Below are 21,588 nucleotides of genomic sequence, written 5' to 3' on the forward strand. Positions count from 1 at the left end.
CACATGATTCCTGACTGCAAACATCCAGGTTTCTCTCTCTTTCTCTGTCAGTAACCATGATCTAATTTTAATGGGAGTCAAAACACACATTAAACCAGTTTTGCTAACTACACAGGTAACCAGGCAACTGTACCAACATGTAATGCAAAGCTCAGTAGGAAGGCTTCTTGTTTCCTGCTAAGTGAACACCACGAGAGGATGGAACATTTTTCATCCCAATTTAGGACTTATTATGTGTTAAAAGATATCATACAGCTTAAGAGGCTCCACACAAGAGGAAATGGCCCATTACACAGCTCTGAGTGACATGATAAATTCCTTTTGACCGATTCCACATATGAAGGCCTTCCAGCTAAAGTGTCAAAACAACAAGCTGCCAGTGTTATTTACCTGGTTTGCTGTCTGTCAATTAGTCACACAAAAAGAACAGATGGACAGAAAGACATAAATTGCTTAGACAGGCTGGAACAGTACGCCCACACATACTCACACACACATTAATAGACAGAGCGGATGGGTCACGACCAGGCCTTGCAGCAAATCAGAGGTGTCAGCTAGCAGCCCGAACATTAAGAGTAGACCACTGTACAGTGGGATTAGGAATGTACCAATTAGATGTGAGAGGAGGGAAGGTCACATCAGTAAGTGTGAGGCTAGTAACCTCAGTGAGAATGTTCAAGTTACAACTTTGTGTGATTTGATGTTATGTTATGTTAGCTGATATTAATTAAACTATTATTATTAATAATTATTAAATGAAAATGCATAACAGTAACTCTTTAAAGCTGAACGCAATGCAAAATCACTGAAATGTGTGCCACTAATGAATAATTCTAGCAATTCCTAGAAATGTAAATGGGTTAAGAAGTACTCGTGCTTGCCATTACAGACCCTTCTTTATTGAGCCACTGTTAAAACACTTGAGGTTAAAACATTTGTCCTGCCCTCATCTCAGCCAGTGTTGCTGATGCTTGAATCCTGGGGAGATTCGGGCAATTTTACAGTGAATGCACTGCAGGGGATTTAAATGCAGCCTCAGTCTGTATCATCTAAAGAGCTTAAAGCTAGATTTGATAAAAACCCAGGCGGCTAACAGAGTATTTCTGCTTTAAAGTAATCAAGGAACCAGCAGTATCGAGTGTTGGGCCTTATGAGGCAGCAAATAAATACAGCACAGGTGAGAGAAACAGCCAGTCATGACTTGAGACCAAAATGAGCACAGGCAACTTCAAAGAAAACGTAATATGATTTAATATGTGTGCGATTATTTTAATGACTTTTTGTTAAAAAGGTGAAAGACCAGATTCACTGATGTACATGGAGAAAGCAAAACAACTAAGAAAGACGTATAACTCAGTCAGTCGAATGCAAACATTAGAATCCCACACAGTACCACATGCAGCACAGTTACATAATATGACACAATATGATGACAGCAGCTGCATACTGGATCTCAAGGTGCATTTATTATTTTTAAATCTGATCAGGCACAGCCGTGAAGCCAGTAAACTGTCTTATACTTTCAAAATGGTGTGAGATATTTATCCTTGTTCAACCAAAACTAATCAGAGCTGTCTAGTTGTGGCACAGGGACACAGTGAGCAGCTGCACATGTACTTTTCAGCTCTGGGATATGGAGCCATCATCAGAGATGATGGAGGGGAATGCAAGCAAATGTCTCTGTGGAGGGAATGTAAATTTATATGTATATATATATGTGTGTGTGTGTGTGTGTGTATTTTTCAGCTTTTTGCTTCTCTCTGCCAGCTGACATTTACCTCAAAACACTGCTGCCAGGCATCTGGCCTTTTCAAATGTATATTCAAGCGTACATTACATGTGCATGTTAGCATGCAGTCACACAACAGACAGACTGGGAGAAGCAAGTTTAAACCAGCAGGGGCCATATGGTTAGAAAGGTCAGCAGCAGAGGAAATAAAGGGTAAGGAACATATCCAGGTTGTGCATTTTCAGGCTTTATTAGCGTACATTAACACCTAGCATTAAACTCAGGTTAGCAAAAAGGTTGCACATTTAATGTTTGACAAAAAAAATGACTTGGAATTTGAATCAGCGCATCAGAGACTGATGGTGAAACCTTTTTTGCTTGGAAGGCAAACACTGACATTTCAGTGTTTAGAAATTGCAGGCCAAAGTCTGTCTGAAATATGAAATATCTACTCATCTGCACACCAACACTAATGGTCAAAAAATAAATTTCAACAACAAATATTATCATTAACATGTACATTGTGTCTGAGATGTTTAGAGATGTTCTGCATATTCAATTTTCAATAAATTTTCGATGTAAATAAACACACTTAGTAGCCTTGAGTTACAAGCAAACCATTGAACGTAATATTGTGTCTAATACCGTTCTGTGGCCTTGAACCAGTATCTTGATCACTGGCGACAGAGAAAGGTGGTGAGAGAGAGATAGAGAGTTGGCTGTTTCATCTGACAGCACCTGACAGTACATTGTCAAACAGAGGGTCCATCCATCAAAGAGAGAGAGGAGGAAAGGGGAGGTCTACGTGTTCTCAGTGGTCTCCCAGCTCTTCACAAGCCTGTCATACTGCCCACCTTGCACAATGTGCTCAAAAACAACCTTCTCGTTTGCCAACAAAATGTACTGCCCACGTGAACCCTCTTCGTGTTCCTTGATGCCGTTTTAGCTGACTGCATTTGGCTATGCTTTGGATACTAAATATATCATACACTTTTATACTGTGAAACCAGTGTAACTAATGTTTGAGGCATGGGTGATAAATGATGTTACCTAATATGTGGAAACTGAATTCTTGGGCGAATCAAAATTTTGCAGTTCCAGTCCTGCTTCATTTGCCATTCAAATGCAGCTAAACCCATCCTTTCAGACAGGGATTAAATGTGTCTTAATGAATAATGAAAAATTAAATTTCCCATACTCTTCTGTGTGCTCAGAGATAAATATGGGAGAAAAAGAATCCCTGAGCTGCCAAATAAATCAGTATTCAGCCAATGGGCTCTAAGCACCTGACAACGAGGAATCGAACTATAGCGGAGCTGGATACAATTTATTATCTCCACAAAGGCCTTAACCATATGCACATATAGTACAGCTGTGTCATGCTGTACTACTGGAAACAGATTTAAAGAATTACCCTGCTCCCCAGGAGACAATTAAAAATGCTTAAATCACCAAAGCCTCTGTGAACTGTTAATAGAAGCTTAATAGAAGAGGTGAAAGGAGGAGGAGAGGGAGAAAAAGTGAGGATAAGAGGCATTTTCTAACAGGTTAATTGCATGCCTTGAAGGGAGCTTTACTCACACCGATAAGGGTGATGTCTTGTTTAACGACGGGTAACATAGTAATGACTCTGCATTAGCCTCTAAATTAGGAAACCTGGCCAAACCGATCCTCACAACAGGGAAGGCAGTTAAAAATCTCTAGAAGGTCCCGGTGACTCAGATACACAACAAAAACAGTTGGAAAAAGGAAACTAGAGTGCACACATGCCCTCCGGCGTTTTGTTCAATCTAACTCAAGCAGCTGGGATATTCTGGACAGGCAAAAGCTCTCCACAACAGACATTACTGTTGCACTGCAGAGGGGTTAAAATGGTCATTTTCAAGTGTTTAAAAACATGTAGATTATTTGTAAGTGAACATGATGTGTACAAGTGAGGAGATGCATGCATGCAGACATTCACATCCAATATGCACATGTATTTTAGAGAGGCACACACTTTCTTTGTTTTCGGGAATAAAAATTTGTGAATATTTTAGATTTGATATTTTAGATCACACAGGCTCTGATGCATTATGCAGGGATCTCCTCTTTTCTCCCCACCGCAACAAAAACAGCCTTACATCAGCAAAACCCACAGCAGGTCCTTAGTGAAGATGTCTCTCAAGAATGACTTGTTCACTCTTTTTCTAATTTTTTTTTAAAAATTTTCCTAAGCATAGGAGAGCGAAGAGAGAAATACAGGCAACAGACAACGTCGGATAACAAGCATCAAAGGCTGGGAGTTGAACCTGAACTTCCAACACCGTAGAAACTCAGCTCCCTTGCTTTTATATTGACATGAGTAGACCAGAGTTGCACAGTGTACCGTATGTGGTAAATAACACTATTCTGTGGCACATCACCTTGTTGGAATCCTCTGTTATAGGGGTTCTGTTAAGGGTTAAAAGTGACTAGTTCCTTGTACTGCAACACAAGTTTTATACCAACCAAGTGAGAGACAGTGGAGCACTGTGGGGTTACACAAGCATGCAAACACAGAGCATAAGCACAGTGAAGCGTGTGCCCATTGTGGGACGACAAAAGCATAAAAATGTAATAATCTCTTTGGTAAAAGTGGAGTCAAAAGTCTCAAGCAGTTCATATTTTAATAACCTTGACAAAGTTAAATGTTTCCAGTCTTTAGGCATATGTCTACATGATGAGGGCTTTCATTTAATAATCTTTGTCTTCATCTATGAAACATTTACCAGAAGAAGATCTGCATTGCACTGAATTTTGAGTGTGCATGAACATCCCATGATCCCAGCAACGAACATGTGTTTTTATACATAGTAAAGTAACCACGCCGCCAATAACAGGCCCACACATGTCAGCTTTGATCAATTTTTCATCAGTACTCATGTTGAAGTGAGAGCCAAAATGTGTGCACAAGCACTGTATGCAGGTCCTTTTCATTTAGGGAAGCTGATAAATGATAGATTAGTTTACATGGAAGATATCTTGCCGAACCAGAGTGAAAATCTCAAGCAGATGTTCTGACATACGTGTGACAGGGTTGTTTTATGATTTAAAGATAATTTAATCAGGTAAGTTGGTTGCCAACAAATGTATTATGTAGAGATCACCTGGAATGAGTCAAAAGGCCTTTTGGGGAGGGGTGGGAATTCACGCTGCAATCTGTAGTTACAGTACTGTGGGTTCTGTTGTTTGTTTGAGGTTTGAGTGACAGTATGGGAAATTTCTTTAGCTATATTTTAAAGCCTTTACAGGTTGAGCGAGGAGACAACAAACCGAAGATGACAAGTTGACAAACCACAGATTGATCCAAGGTTTAACTGAGGTTAGATGTAGTTTAAATGCATGGTTGCTGATATTACTGCTTATAGTGAACAATTATTTATTATTTTGGTCCACCAACCACAAAGAATTAGGATAAGCGGTATAGCTGACACTCAGTGAGATTCTGTAACAGAGCTGACACATTGAGGCAAAAACCATTCACACATTCACACCTACAGGCAATTTAGAGCTACCTATTAAACCAGCCTGCATGTTTTTGCACTGTGGGAGGAAACCAGAGCATCTAGAAACCCATGCAGGAGAAGGGAGAACATGCAAACTCCACACAGAAAGGCACAAACCAGGTGGCAGGTTCAAAACCAGAATCTTCTTGAAGTGAGGCAAGAGCACTAACCACTGCACCACTGTGCTACGTATTGCCTTTTACTTCTCAGGCTTGCACTGTGGAATGCTGCTCTTCATGCCTTCTCTGCTCTCGCAGCAGAATCATCTGATTTCGTCTCTTTCTTGGACCGATGCCATCCCCCAACCTTTGCCTTTATTTAGCAGCCTCATTTCCTTATTGCACAGCTCAACAACAACAATAGAGGAGCCTCCAGCTACAGGGGCTGGTGGGAATGTGTGTGTATAGACTTAGGTTAAGAGGCAGCCAAGTGAGATAATGGAACTATTGTACGAATCTACAAATATGATTCTTTCACATCCCCAAGAGCTGGCCTACTGTCATCCTGTAGTGACCGAGCAAACGGGAAGGAGAGTGTGAGATGTTCTATCAGTGTGGAGCCGCAGCATGCAAGTGGTTACAACCCTCATTTTTCAAACTTCTAGTCCTTGGCCTTGATAAATCCACTTTCCTATGAAGTTTACAAATCTGAGTTTGTGCTGACAGCTCCTCCCTCTCCTTCTTCATTCACTATTCTCCTGTTTCTGTTCAAGGAAATATCACGGTAGTCACGCTGAACAAATTAAATTACTACTCCTATACTGAAATGTGACGTCATTCAACTTTAGAGTTTTAAAATTTGCCAAAAACACAATCAAACAAACAAACAAACAATCAATCAATCAATCAAACAAACAAACAAACAAACAAAACAAACGGCTGAACAGATCCATTCTGCTGCAGTTCTGTTGGTGAAAAATGTCTCGAGGCAGGGCAAAGAATACTAAACAGAGCTGCTGATGATAAGTTGAATGAAGGCTGCCAGACAGTAAATAACACTAAGCACAACAGCTGACAACAAAAAAATTGAGGCTACAGCAGTTACATAATTATCAAAATTGAATGGCCAAAGTCTAAGAAAAAAAAAAGTTATTACCTCATATACACCCTAGATTGGTTTTGTCATGTCAAGGGGAAGCCAGAAGCTGGAGTAAACGGCTTGGATCAAGCCACACTGATGTGAAATGCACAGAATGTCATCAGTGCCACGGTAAAACTAAAAATTGTTCCTGATCACGTGCATCATTTAATGAGACACTGGGTACCTACTAAACTAGGCAACATACTCTGGAGGAGTTGTGAGATGTAAATGTCAGGTAGTGAAGTTGTGTCGCTCTCCAAACGCTTTGGTAAAGAGCTGTACTCTACTGTAGAAAACCAGCTTCTGTACACATCACTGCAACTTGTGTATCAGTGACATTTTGCTGTCACTGCAAACAGGCCATGCTAGCAGGCCCATTAGTAAATAAATGAAAGCTGTTCAGCCTGAGGGACTGTTATTCTTGACATAGTTATACAGTACATTTCAGTTGTTGACATGAAGGTGTCACGGTAATGATGTGAACATAAAAAGGGAGTCGTACAAACTCTGCCAAGCCGATTTGTTTTCTGAAAACTGAACACTCTCAGCTCTCTGGATGAACTATTGGGCAAAGAGCTTGTTCTTCTCATGTGCACTGAAGTCTCACGCTAAATATTTCAAGAGTGTTTTTGTTAGTCCCTGACAGAGATATCAAAAGCTATCAGCAACATCTCTTTGTTTTTGTCAAGCCCTAGTTCTCTGCGTATTTCTCACATACTCTCTTCTTCATCCCTCTTTTGTTGCTCTTCTCCCTCTTTCACTCCCTCATCTATCTGCAGTCATAGTGCGCCCTCATGTTAGCCCCGGCATGAATTGTTAAAAGCCTAATCTTGGCCGCGGGAGAGAAATGTTACAAAGAGCATTTGCACAGAGATGAGGCAACATCACACACAAGTGTGCATGCATGCACACACAAGCTCCCTCACACTCACACACAGAATCCCCACCCCCTCCCTCCCAGGACTCTATTCTTTGATATCATATCATATCTTCCCTGTATTGTTTCACTATTTCTCTCTCTTTCTCCAAAGCCACAGTGCACACCCAGTACTGTATGTCCTGGAGCATTATGGACAGCTGCTACATTATGATCAGGTGGTTCAATACTGTTGTACAAAACATGTTTACATATGCCCTTGTAGCTCCATGTTGTGTACACTACAAGATTTTTCACAGGGTTTCACCTCAGAATATTTTGCACAGTCAAAACCCTGAAGCAAGAGTTCAAGAAAGAAATGTGGCAACTAGACAAATTTCTTATGAAGAATTATATATCACAAATTTACAGTTAGATTGTGTCAATGTGATTTTCAATAATTATCTTAGCATCCTTCACATAGGGGCGTTAAAATCTTTTGTTCAATATTTTAAATATTTAACATAATAATATTTAACATGAGGTAATGTGTGTGTTTTCTTTCCCCCAGGCACATAGGTTTTATCTTTAGTATCACATCTTGGGGGGAAAACACTTGATTAGTGGCCCAGTGATGATGCAGTATTGTCAATCCATCTGTTGTTTTGTTTTATCTGACTTCTAGTTGGGCCACACACAGTCACCTGGCACACAGCAGGAAAGCCTTCCCTATCCCATGGCAACCTGTCTCGCAGTCTCCTTTTGTTTTGCGTGATGCACTGACACACATACGCGCCTCTTACAAATTTGTAAATACACAACAGCTGAAAAAAGAACCAAGAATGGGCCCGTTCACTGATATTCACATTTACATGCCACGCAGACACATACTCGGTCCCTCACATAGATGTGCACATGGTCAAACACTTTTCTTTCTGCTGAGTGAGGTACACAGAGTCACAGAGACAGGGAGAAAAATGAGGAGAGAGAGGAGGGAAAGGATGGGTTCTATAACCCCGAGCCAGATGAAAGGTCCTTGAGGGGTTTATCTGTCTGTGCCTGACCTGAGTGACATATCCTTACATAAGGCCACAGGCAGAGGTTTCAGAGGACAGAGGGAGAGTGCAGGCGAAGCCTTGGAAAGAAAGCTATAGGTACGTGAACAGCAAGACATAGAAGCACCAATGGCCTCAGCATGCACACGAGCACAGAAAAACTCCCTTTACAGTACACGCAGCAGAAATACAGATAGACATGCAGTATGATGATGATGGACACACACACGCAAAAGTGTGTCCAGGCAAAGGCATTAAACTCACAGGAACTGACAGTAGTAACTCTGTCCCAAACTCTCTCTCTGTCTGAGTCTGTAAATACTGTCTGTTCAACCATGGACCTAATTAGAGCAAATCTCTGGCTGTCTGACCACACTATTACTTTCCTCTCGATCCTCTTTTTCTCCATTTCCCAGAGGAGTGGGAGGAGAGGAGAGAAAAAAAAGCGATAACCCACCTGCTGAGGCACATCACACAGGGATGGAAAATGCAGTTTCTAAACCATCTGTGACCAGGACTTGAGACAAAAACACATGATTATATCTTCTTGTTTTCTGACTAGAAAATAGTTTTTGCATTTTGATAGATAGATGTGTGTATGAAAATACAGTGTTGTCTTTGTTCATCTATGTTTGTGTAACTTAAGGCAGTCTGTTATCTCAGTCCTATAGTATCACATCATCCCGGGCACATTTGGGAGGGAGGTGGGGGGGTGTTTGAAATCATCTGACATCTTAAGTTCAGATTCATTCCTCTCACTCTTACTTTGCCACTGAAATAACCGGGGCACACCATTACAACAAAACAACTGCCATAACGCTGTGTGTGAAATTATACACCAGTCACTACTGTCCTTTTAATTACTATCATTAGGCTCTTTGTTGATCTGTCGAAGTATTTATTCCTTTGTCATGCCACACAAGTCCGAGCATAATTTCTCAGCATGATGAGCAGTGGGAGCTTATTTGTGGCTGTGATACTGAAAAAAGGTAGCACACAAAACGAAATCAACAGGAATCCCACTAAGGTGTTTAGATGCATCAGTTTTTCTAATGACTGAGCAGGAATCCTGGTGAGCTGAGTTATACCTGACCCTGACTATGACCTTATTCTGATTATGATAATCGGAAAAAAGACAGTTCGCTCAGTTTACCCCCTTAGATACTGTTGCCATGCGTGTAAAGCTTCCCGTTTTCACACGTCAAACACACTACGCAGTTTACAATGACAGCAGGTGGCAGATTCACCACTCGGAATTCTAAGTAATGTTTCAAACAATGGATCCTTGATTTCAGACAACAGTAGCCAAAAGCATGCTTCTCATTTTGAGCCCGGGACCACCAACTTCACAGGCTGAAATAAGAATTCTTGCTTTCAGACTTTCTTTGCTGTAGCTGGATAGCTAGTTAAGCGGCCTGCTGTGCCTAGTTACAGCTGCTAAGCTATGATTGGACAATTGTCATTTAGGAGAGGGGGTTAGTCAGCAGTTGGTTCCAGTAGTTGCATTTATCTGGTTTGAGACTATATGCAATTGCATCACTATATACATGTCTGATAGATGATACTGATTAAAACTGCAGTCAACCAAAAAAAAAAGTAATAATTGCTATTATAACAAATGTCAAATGTCCTGTCAAATTAAATGTGACAATCTCACCAAATTAAACTTAATAAGATAATAATGTGTAGGGCCTCTCTTTGCTGTCAGAACAGCTTCAGCTTTTTGTGAGATGGATTCCACAAGACGCTGGAAACAATCCTCTGATTTTTGAAGTGAACATTAACTGAAGCTCCTGATCTGCATCTGTCCTGCAGTTAGTTCATTGACACACAATTGGCTGATTGCATAACTACATGAATTAACAGGTGTGCAGGGGTTCCTAATAAATTGCTTAGTGAGTAAGTGGTGAAACAATTAGAGCACTTACTCGATGTGACAAGGTCCTAGCTTTTTGAGTTTCCACTGTCATTAATTTTTAAGAAGAATGAAACATCCTGTCCTCCAGATAGTAGAAGTGAGAGATTCTCCATTCCTGCAGGCTGTGATCTCTGTGCAACCTCCGTACCACCACCACAATCAGCACCAATTAGCAGACACCCAGACAGAGTGGAGGCCTGTGTTACTCTCCTACGTTCCTTTTATTATTCCTTTTCATTATCCGTAATGTGTTTTTTGGTTTGGCTCAGTGTTTTTTATTCCTCCTCTTTACCAATGTTCTCTTTCTATTATTTGAGTCACTTTTGTTCTCTGTCTTGTCACCCACTCTCCTTCATCCTTCACCTGTTATCTTTGCCTTCTCAATTATACCCCTCCTCAGCTGCGGTCCTCTCCTGTCTTCTTCATCTGCTGCCTTTTCTTCACTCTGTCATCCTCTTTCCCTGCTCATTGTTCATCTCATCTCATTTTTGGTGGCCTCTTTTTCCACTCTCTCTTCTTTCTTCCACCCAACCATCTCTTCTACCTCCCCCTTCCTCTGTATCTCCCCCCTCTTTCGGTCTTTTATCGTTCCTCCTCTTCCTCCCTTTGTCTCCTCTCTTCCTTTTTCCTTCTATGGCACTCTTTGTAACATGCTCAATCTGAAAAGCATCTCTGCTGTGAGACTGTTACTCCTAACCTAATTGAACAAAGATGACCTTAGGGTAAAGATTGCTGGGAAAACCAGGCAGTGGTACAGTTGAGTAAACAATGTGAGTTTTAAGAGGGGAAACAACATGCTCAGGGTTTGCCAACAACACCTGTTAAGCCAGGTGGACACTGCTTGCAAAACAGAATGAAAAGAAAGGATGAGGGAAGAGGCAAGAGAGGGAGAGGACACAAAAGGGAAAGGAGGATAAGCAAACCTGGAGAAGTAGAGTGAGAAATAATGTGTCATCCATCGCACAACAGTGTAAATTCCTAACTGACGGCTGACATGTCTGTGACCCTGAAGAATAAGTGGATAACAAATACAAATAGATGGATGATTAGCATCATTACAGCCACTGCACTGAAAAATATTGTATTCATGATTAATGTACTTGCATGTGTGTGTGTGCATGTGTGCGCAACTGTGTGCATATTTATGGGCATGTGCATGAGAAGACTCAACACTTATGCAACTGCACATATGCATCAGTTATGCAACATTGGGAGCATGTTATACAAAGGCTAGATTTTCACAAGGAACTGAAATAATAAATTACATATATAAATGCCTCAGCCAACTTATCTAATTACTTTCTCATGTCACTTGCAATGGGAAAAAAAAACCAAAGTGGAGTCAGTCAAGGTTAAAACGTGATTATTATTATGTCTTATGAAAAGCCAGCCATGCTGTGTCCTTGACTTTATCCTTTGACAGCACAGATTCTTTCATCTTTAGAACAAAATCCATCTTTAAAGGACAATTAATACCATCATTCCCTGTCTTAACCTCCTTCAGTGGCTTCAAAGGGAGCATGACCTCCTTGAAAATGAACAGACAAATTAAGACGCATCTGTCTGTGTACACAGCGTCTGTGTTTACATGCTATGAGAGTTATGTTTCAATGCGCTAATTAGCAGGCTAATTGCGTTTTAGTTACATGAGATTGAGGTGCATGGAGAAAAGTGTGCACACACAGATGAAAGCATGCAAGTATGCATGCACACATGTATACAGTGTCTGATGCACGGGAGACACTGGTTAAAAAGTCGACACAGGATTTAAAAGTTTTCACTTGGCAGCAACCATGTCGCTTCCAGTAGGTGTTTAAACTGTCGAGCAAATACTTAGTTGAGCATAAAAAAAAAACTTAAGCACCTTCTGTGCTGTTGCCTGCTAAATGTCAAGTCTCTGAAACTCCTTCTACCTTTCCTATTAATCCAATATTTGCCAATTTGCGATCAGAATGACTAGACTGCATACTAATTACCATTTTAAAATGTCAGCCAAACACAATTCTCTGACATATCATCATTAAGTTGCCAATATAAGCATATGTGCTGTATGCTGATATTGTTGTAATGAGCACTTTTCAAACCCATTAAACACTGTTTTCTGAATAGAGCTGAATATTTATACACATTTTTATGTAGTGAAGAGAGCGGCACAACCAATAAACTTTCAAGAGTGAACACATTCAAAATGATCAGCGATCCTCTCAGTAATTTTTTTTTCTACCAGTATTAGAAGTTTAATTTGCCTGTGGCTTTAGCCATCAGAGACATAGCAGGAGCCAGCTACTGTACCATATTTCAATAGTCCAGACTCCACTCATTAAAGCCGCACAAAAGCCTAATCACATCTGCAGCGCTTTGATTTACATGCAATTAAAGTTTCATGTGAACCCAGATAAACCAGACAGGAGGAGAGGGGAGGAGAGAGGAGGAGAGGAGCAGTGAGGAGAAAAGAGGGGTGAGGAGGAGTGCTATGGGATACAGAGAAGAAGGAACAGATGAGACACCGGCAGAGAAGACAGCAGATGTGTACAGCGACCAGGAATAAAGAAAGAAAGGTGGGGACAGAGAGAGGGGGCGGGGAGGGGAGAATAGATGGGGAGAGGAGCAGGATGGAGAGGAGAGGTGAGGCAAGCCATCATTTGGCAGGAGAAGTGATGACACAGCACATCCATCTCAGTGGCAGGTGCCTGCTGTTGCTTCTTTATAGAGGACACAAGCTAACAGGGAGAGCGAGCTCTGCACCAGCATTACACTGTGATAATACCACACTGAGTCTGGGACAGAGATTATAAAAAAAAAAAAAAAGGAAAATGCTATTGATTGTCTTATCTAAAAATATTACCGCCTTACAAAAAAAGAGCTTAGTCCATAAATAGTACATAGCTATGCTCTATTTTTGTCTTAATTGGTGTAGTATTATGCAATTACACTTCTACGCTTATCTTATTTTTTTGCCATTTTTAATCAGTGAAATAGGCACACTGAGCCTTTTATTTGATGTTTTAATGAGTTTATATCATAAATTATCCTGGCTAATCTGGCGTCGCTTGGCCATGATCTTTTGATATTTACACCAAAGCAACTCAAGAAATGGTACTATGATTCAAAACACATTTAATAAAAGATTCAGTATTCAACTAATCTCCATTTTCTTTTCTTAAAAGCTGTTGTTTAGCTGCAACTACTTATTTTCCTCAGATGCTGCATTTGGTTATGTAACATTATGGTTAGTAAATCAGTAATCAGTGCCCGCAGCCACTTGATATTTCCATTTGAAGGCACGGCTCTACAAGAAGGCAATGTGATGGATATATCTTGACAAGGAACAAACTGGTCAAGTACAAAGCAGGACAGAACTGAAGCTAATTGGGTGAAATGGGAGTTATACAACAACAAGCTATCATTCAATGATGTAATTATTATAAAAAAAAAAAAGTCATGAACACAACAATAGCCATTTACTGCGGGTGGGCGTGTCAGTGTGTGATCATTAACACATCTCCCAGGCACACAAAAAGGTTTGCAGGCGAGTTATATGAAAGGTAGGGCAGTAAATAACATCCTGAAAATGACGGGGGGGAGAAGGGGAATGAAAGCAAGAAGAGGGGGATGGTGCAATAATAATGAAAGCAATAAAAGGAGACCCATTTTCCTAGATGTGATCTGTGCCTCAGTCATAGCAGTCAGTGTGTGTGTGTGTATGTGTGTGTGTGTGTGGATGCTTGTGGATGTGTTGTGCAAGAAAGAGAATTTCTGTATGTATGTTCCTACTGAGTTCTCAGAGGAGTCAAAATGAGTCACATCATCTTATCAATCACCCACTTACGGTACAGCAGTTCTTTGGTTTTGTGTGTGTGTGTGTGTGTGTGTGTGTGTGTGTGTGCACTGCTTGAGGCCAGAATGAAGTCAAGCATTAAAACTGCAGAGCGGTCCCACACACTTTCACCCACTGAATAACTGATTGTCTTCACACTATAGCCACGTTCCACATGATAATAATTCTTTCCACTGTCCAGCAAAGGGTTACAAACATTTAGGAGATACACACGCTTTAAAAGGCAGCAAATACAATATTTCACTCACTAAATAATTAATTCAGCTGAACAGAAACATGAAAACTGGAAAACTGAAATAAAGATGTAGGACCGTAACCTACCATTACCATTGTTGTTGTTTTTCTATAGTTTTTTCTTCCTCTGATTTCAGTCTATGTTATTAAAATTGAAATACCCATCAGTTTGACAGTAGTGACTAACATTAGCATGTCATCTGCTCGTTTCCTCTTACTGAAAAGATACAGCTGGCATGGCTGTCAATTGATGCACAGCACCTTTCCAATAGATCGACAGCTGGAGGCACTCCAGAGACTATGTAAACACACTCATGCATGCTCCCACACACTCCCACATTACACACCTCCTCAAGATCTCTTTCCTGCATGTAAACATGTGAAAGCGGGCACACAGAAGCACACGTTATCCTCCTGTACTTTTACTACTCTGCATATCATTTATTTTCCCTTATACAAATTGTACAGTGTTACACAATCACAATTCTTGGCATCTTCTCTCCTACTCACGATCTTTCTGCCACACACACACAAACACACACTCTTTATTCACTTGAAATATCTATATGTATTTGCTGTTACTTTGCCTTGAACTACATGCCCTGCTTCTGTATTGGTCAGGTTTTTCTTCAAAATAAATACTCTATTTGATTGGACAAACAGAAGGTTGATTTCAAACAAAACCTACGCCACACAGAACTGAAACTGAAACACACACAGACAACCACTCCCAATCACAAAAGAAGAAGAAGAAGAAGAAAAAAAAGTCACTTACAGGAGTTCCTTTGGCTCCCGTCTGTTGCACCAGGCGAGGTGGACATCCCAGCAGGATGCTATTTGCCCTCACAAGATAACCAAATGGGAGGGAGGGGGAGGCAGACAGCACGACGATAGTACACCGAAAAATCCACCGATCACAACAACACCTGCCCACCACGCATCCTCACACTGTCTCTCACTCTGCACACATGCTCCTCCACACAAAAGATGCTCCAGAGATGCTCACACGCTCATTCTCATGCAGATCAACTCTCACACACTCAAATACTAAGCTCAAGAATCCAGCACCCAAGAAACACACAAGTGCACGTATGGCTCAGCGCTGAACCAGTGTCTAGCTCTGGTGTGGAGACTGCCGAGGCTGACAGTGGAGAGAGAGAGAGAGAGAGAGAGAGAGAGAGAGAGAGAGAGAGAGAGAGAGAGAGAGAGAGGGGAGCGAAGATGAGTGGAGCATACCACTAGCTGGTGCTGAGCGAGGGAGGAGGGGGACCAGAGGAGAGGAGAGAGGATGAAGTGGGGGTGGGAAAGAGGGTGTGTGCATAAGGATGAAGGGAAATAAGGAGCACAGATGATCGTGAGTTTGTGTGTGTTTGTGGCTGGGCATGTTTCTACAACACAGGAACATATTTACAACTGACCTTTGAACACACAGCAATGCCTCTTAACCCAGTCTGCATACTTTATACTCCTCCTTTGTTTATATGACTCAGTGGCTGAAAGAGCAAGTTATTTTCATAAATAGGGATGTGTAATAAAGTGGATACACAGTAAAACAAAATCACTTTCAAATGATTGTTTCTCTTTGCTGCTTTTATCATGCACATACACAAACACACAAACAGACACAGCCTTACACACAAGTCACACAGTCAAAAGTGAAACAGGCTTGTGCCCACACCCACTCTGTCTGCCTCCACTGCCTGAGGGGGGGATAATAATCCTCCTCATTAGCATGATGCTGTGAAGCGCATCACAGTTCCACCTAGCTTTGTCTCCTTCTTTCATGTCCTTCACTAACTCCTCCCCTTTCTTTTTACCCCTGAGATGCCCCCTCTTTTCCAATGCATGTTAAGTGCAATTGATGGGAAGACACATTTGCAAGTACAGCTCCTGCAACCATGCTAGAGCCAGTGATTAGAGCAATGTGGATTTTCAAATTATTGTATTTAAAAATAAAGTTTGACTGTTTCCTATTTCAATTCTGTAATTGTTAGAATCAGTTCAGTAGAGAAACATTATATAGATTTGAAACTAGGCCTGAAGAATGCATATCTACCATCAAACAACATGTGATGAAGAGTCAAAAAAGGGTAGTGAGTCATTCTGAAGAGAAATTAAACCCTCAAGCTTAAACAGACAGACAGACACAGACACACACACACACACACACACACACACACACACACACACAAAATCCACATAATGTCAACCCTAGCCTTCATCTTTATGACACATCATAGCCCTCAATGCCCAAGGGGCCGTTGTGCAGGAAAAATAAGATACAAACACCAGCAGCCACAATCAATAGCATTTGGATACAGCTGCACAAGTCACACTGCAGGGAGCTCAACAGAAATATCGTAAGCTCCTTAATTAGCTATGGGTGATTATAACTGCGCCACTGAATGGGCTGTGGGAGGGGTGAAAAGTGCAACGGCTGGACTTCAGGATGGACTCCTGGAACATGACATCATGCAAGACAAGAGGACAAATTATTTAACAGATAATTGGAGCCCTCGGTTCACATTAAGAAACTGAAAAAATAAAATAAAATACTGCACAGCTCAACAATGCTACTCCAAGTATGCGTTGCTTAGCAACTACTCTGTTTAGCTGCTGTTCAAAAAGTAATTATTGAATAAAAGTATAACTACTGAACATTAAGAGAACAGTTAAATAATTAACTAATATATCTTTTGCAGTGCAGTGGTGCATTTTAGCATTTTAATGTATTAAAACGTGAAGTCGTGAAAAATACCAAATATCCTGGTACATTACTGTTTTGTTTTTTGAATTTTTCTTTCACTCCTGAAAACGCTAAATTCTGCAGAGCAGAAACAGAGAGAAACATTTCAAGGTTTCAGCTGAGGATTTCTCCCTCTCAAAACCTGATACTTGTGACCATGACACTTTGACACTTTGCCTGAATCCTGCAATGAAATGTGAGAGATGGCAGCATACATTCAAGTCCCTTTATCCACAGCACTTCTAACCACTGACTAATGATAATGCTTTGGGCTGACAAGTACCATGATTGTCCAGTGAGGAAGTGGGTGGCAAATGTCTGATTCATCAGCCATGGGATGGGACCTCAAGGCTCTTTTCTCAGTCTAACAAAACGATTAATCAGATTCATCAAACCATTGTTTGTCATCAAAACACAACACTAGGTGAGAAATGCAATAACTGCAATCACTGGGAGGAAAAAAAGAAGACATTTTTAGACGAGACAGCAGAGGTGCAGTGTGCTCACATTATAGAATTTGTTTCAAGCGGTGTCTGACAATTATGAGGGGAAAGAGAAGCTAATTTCCCAGGAGAGTAACCTTTCATATTTGCTTGCCAAGTGGTCTGAGATTGATAGTAGAGAAATATGGATAGAATCTAGCATCTTCTTCCATATCTCACTGTTTACAATGCAGCCAGGCAGACAGGGGGAAGGACCATAGAGACATTACTCAGATCACCTGATCTGATGCTTTACCAAAACACCCAAAACTGTGAAAATAACCAACCTTGCACAACAATAATTATTTTCCTTCTCACTGGTCACTTGTTTTGATTCCTGATTTTAAATGTCAGTTTTGAAACCTCCATCGTTAATTCAGAGAGCTGCAACGGACAAGTTATTAAACGGCATTGTTTGGCAGATAATGAGATTTTCCAGCAGCCTGCGAACAACTCATACAAAGTAGGAACACAGCATGCAAGCCTATAGACGCACACACACACACACACGCACACAACCACACATACACATACAGCTATCCCTAAACAGGAAGGCAATTAAACGTTTTCTCCTCATCTCTAACCCTTTCAAACACATACACAACACTTCACATTTCAACTTTTCTGACTTCCTGTGCAATCACAGCCTTTGTTAAACACGTTTTTACATTTGACACCGAACCAACCATTACTAAAACTTACAAACACGCAGAGGCCTCAATTGATAAAAAAACTGCCAAGAGAGCTGTGGGAACTGACAGATGAGAATGAGAACAAAGACACAAAAATACAGTTGCCCTGGAAACTGAAATTCTGCAATCCAGTTTTATGTAATCTATGTGGAGACAAGCCAGATTCTCCAGGCCATCCATAAACTTTTCAACTCTTTTGTCCAAAAGCCTCACAAAGTTGGGAGAGGCACATTGCTATTCTCTTTGGCCATATTATTGCCCAGGGAACTGGTCTAATATACTCTCTCAATAGGAAGCAAAAAAAAAAAAAATAATAAGAAGTATATTCATCTATCTAAAGTAAGCATAGTTGCTTTTGGTTCCCTATTCACTTCTATTTTGAGCCTTAGGCTAATTAAAATTCTGTCTCATCTGAACACCTTCCCTTGGTACTGATCAGGAGCTGTATTCACAAAAGATGTAATCTTACAGGAGCTGCTCTAAAAGGTGCTAAAAGTTCCCAGCTAAGAGTTTCCTCTTAAGACCTTTTTTGCAAAACACTTTACTAAGAAAAGGACTGGGGCTGACACTGTTGGTATGAAAGACATCACGTTTTTCTGAATGAACTTACACAGTATGTCCACAGTGACTGTTTGATAGGTGACTGGTCTGTGCCAGTGACTGTGAAATAAAATATTAATCGATACACAAGAACGGGAGACACAAATTACAGAGGATTTATGGATGGATAGTGTATATGATTAGATTTATTTGATAATTTGACAATGACTAAAATCTTAGGAGTCTCACCCAGTTAGGATGTTTTGTTAAATGGCCTCAGACCACAGAACCTAACCACCCTGAATTTCTCCTGTGGATCTGCAAAGATAAGGGATTGCCTTCAGCTTCTATTAAGACTGTTTGCATGTGCTACTTGTAGTATCTGTTTAGGGAGGATGGAATCAGAAAATGAGTGTCCTTGTAAAACTTCACGAAGATGCCATTTGGTTAGTTTGGCACATTACAGGCACAGAATTTTGACAGGCTTAAGAGAGAGCATGAATACTCATGAGTAGCTGTTTTTATAATCCTTCTGAAAAGAAATGACTAGAGGATACTACAGGCGATGGACACAGCACAATAGTCTACTGTACTGCAATACAACAGCCCAACGATAAGAGGTTACATTTACAGTACATATACTCACAATAAACCTTTAGTTTTGTGTTGTGTTGTTGCGGTTGAATTTAATTTTATAGTGTAAAATGTTCATAGTAGTTAACTCCAGTATATAGACAGCTGAAATAACATACTGTGCATGATATACTTGTTTATGCCATGCATTTTTTTTCCACATAAAACCCACATACTTCATAACACTGTATCAGTATTATGTGTGGTTGTGTTCAGAGATTGTGGGTAAATATTTTTCAGACACTTTTGCTCTCATGTGACAACCACACCCAGGGTTTGTCACAACAGCCATGTTTTGTGTGACCTCTACAAAATCTTTTCTCCAGTATTGTCTAGCAGTTCATTAACGACTGGGTTTTGCAGCTGCGTGCGTGGGTGGTTTTTGGAACCAGCCTGAAAAAGGGTCATAATTACAGGAGGACTGCATCAGATATTTCATGCCAGCAATTGCGGGTATCTTTGCACTGTCTGAATGAACTGAAAAGTAGAGGAAATAAAATGATAAAATACTTGTCGACTACCCAACATAATGTCACCTCTTGCCAACAGAATGCAGGTCTATTGTATGAGGATATGCAGATCAGGTGTAAAAATAGCAAACCAGTCATTCACCATAACTGCAGAGAGTCACAATCTGGTTCCAGATATGTCATTTTTTGTGCTCCCCCCCTTTGGTCAGTGACAGGATACTGTAATAGAATACATACTTTCAGTTTAATTAGTTTTGTCAAAATTGGATCAGCAGTGTGTGAGATGGTGAATTGTGAAATGTGGATAAGTGAATTAACAGTGTAGTGCATCCCTATGGCATGATCACTAATTTTTGAAATTATGAGAATCAAGTCCACCCAGTTGTGTCTGATATTGTGTACACAGTGTTGTGCCTAGTGGCACAGCACTTCTAATCCCTCACCAAGCTGGAAAAGAACTAATTTTTCTGGTTCACATTTGAAGATGAAATACAATTATGCCAGGAAAAAAAACTGGAAAGCAAAAGTGCAGAAAAATGAGGATTGAGCCTCTCCCATCCTTAAACCAAGGACCCATGATAAATTGTATGTCTTCCATCCAACCACAAGGCCATGGGGTTGAAGATTTCCCTAGCCTTGTTGATCTACCCAGACTTGGAGGGGAAAGAGGAGAGAAGACGGGAAGAGAAACCAAGATTTGATGTCCTCAAATGAAATTTGACATCTAACTCCCTGATCCCAGCACCCAGGCTCTCCTCCTTCATCACCACAGGAGAAACACTCAGATGCATAACCTGTGCCCTGACAAGCTCTTTGTGGAACTCCATCTAACAGTCACTGACATGATAATGTGAACATCATCAGGGGGACTCTGAGTCTATCTCTGCACTAAAACAGGTCAGAGACTTTTTGGCATCTTAACCTGAAAAGAGACACCTAAGTCTGCCAAGACAGCGTTTCGTGCCCAGTGATCCTGGGTTGACCATCCAGGGACTTTCAACCTTTCATCAAGCTAGAACAGAACTGCCACAGAGGCAGGACAGGGAACAAAGAATACCAACACAAACATATTGAGATGTATAATCGTATATTCACTTTCTTTCAACATTAGGATGAATAATGCCATATGCATTTGCTTAATGCATTGAGATGTATAAACATATATACATTTAGTAAAACAGGAATCTATGTCATTCCTGCATTGAAGACAAACTGATATATTTCTAATATATTTTTTTGGAAAAGGCAGAAAACATCTGAAAGTACTTCATTTTACTACTTTTACAAGCTAGTCAATGCCTCATGTCTAGAGTTGGGCCTGTGACCCCAGTGGGATTGACCCTCTGCCAGCAGTAAACAGGCCGTAAGCCTTGGTAAGCCCTCCGAGCATGAGGAGGTAAAACAGAACCTCCTGGTGGGAGACAAGAAACTACACCAGACAGTCCTTTTGTTGGGACAGCCTGTTGTAGTTTATACACTCATCTGTGAGACTTTAAAAAGGGCACAGTGGAATGCCATGATGCAAAATCCAGTCATATTAATGAAAAACTAAACTGCAAAGAAGTAGACATAAAGGCTGCTGCCAGCTTTGTGGTGTATGCCCAAACCTGACTTTCAAATTTGGTCTCTCCATGTGGCAACACATTATTTTCATTATTTTTCTTATTCTTTTCTCCTAAGCTTTCTCTTTTTCTCCTGTTTCTGTCTCTAACCAATGTGTACAAACCAACTTCTATGCTGGAGTGTTTCTAAATGTCTTTGCTGCAATCTGATGAAGGCCAACTCACA

The 21,588-nt window shown here is 40.7% G+C and overlaps 1 protein-coding gene across 1 annotated transcript in view; it reads right to left on the bottom strand.

Annotated features, from left to right (window-relative positions):
- The window catches only part of dtnbp1b (dystrobrevin binding protein 1b), a 28,517-nt gene extending 13,179 nt beyond the window's left edge, over positions 1-15,338 (bottom strand). The window contains exon 1 of the mRNA XM_041053800.1: positions 15,013-15,338. Coding sequence (XP_040909734.1) covers positions 15,013-15,058 — 46 coding nt within the window. The 5' untranslated portion in view covers positions 15,059-15,338. The remainder of the gene's footprint in view (positions 1-15,012) is intronic.
- Between the last annotated feature and the right edge of the window lie 6,250 nt (positions 15,339-21,588).

This window comes from Toxotes jaculatrix, chromosome 13, assembly GCF_017976425.1.
Source record: "Toxotes jaculatrix isolate fToxJac2 chromosome 13, fToxJac2.pri, whole genome shotgun sequence".
In the NCBI taxonomy this organism is placed as follows: Eukaryota; Metazoa; Chordata; class Actinopteri; family Toxotidae; genus Toxotes; species Toxotes jaculatrix.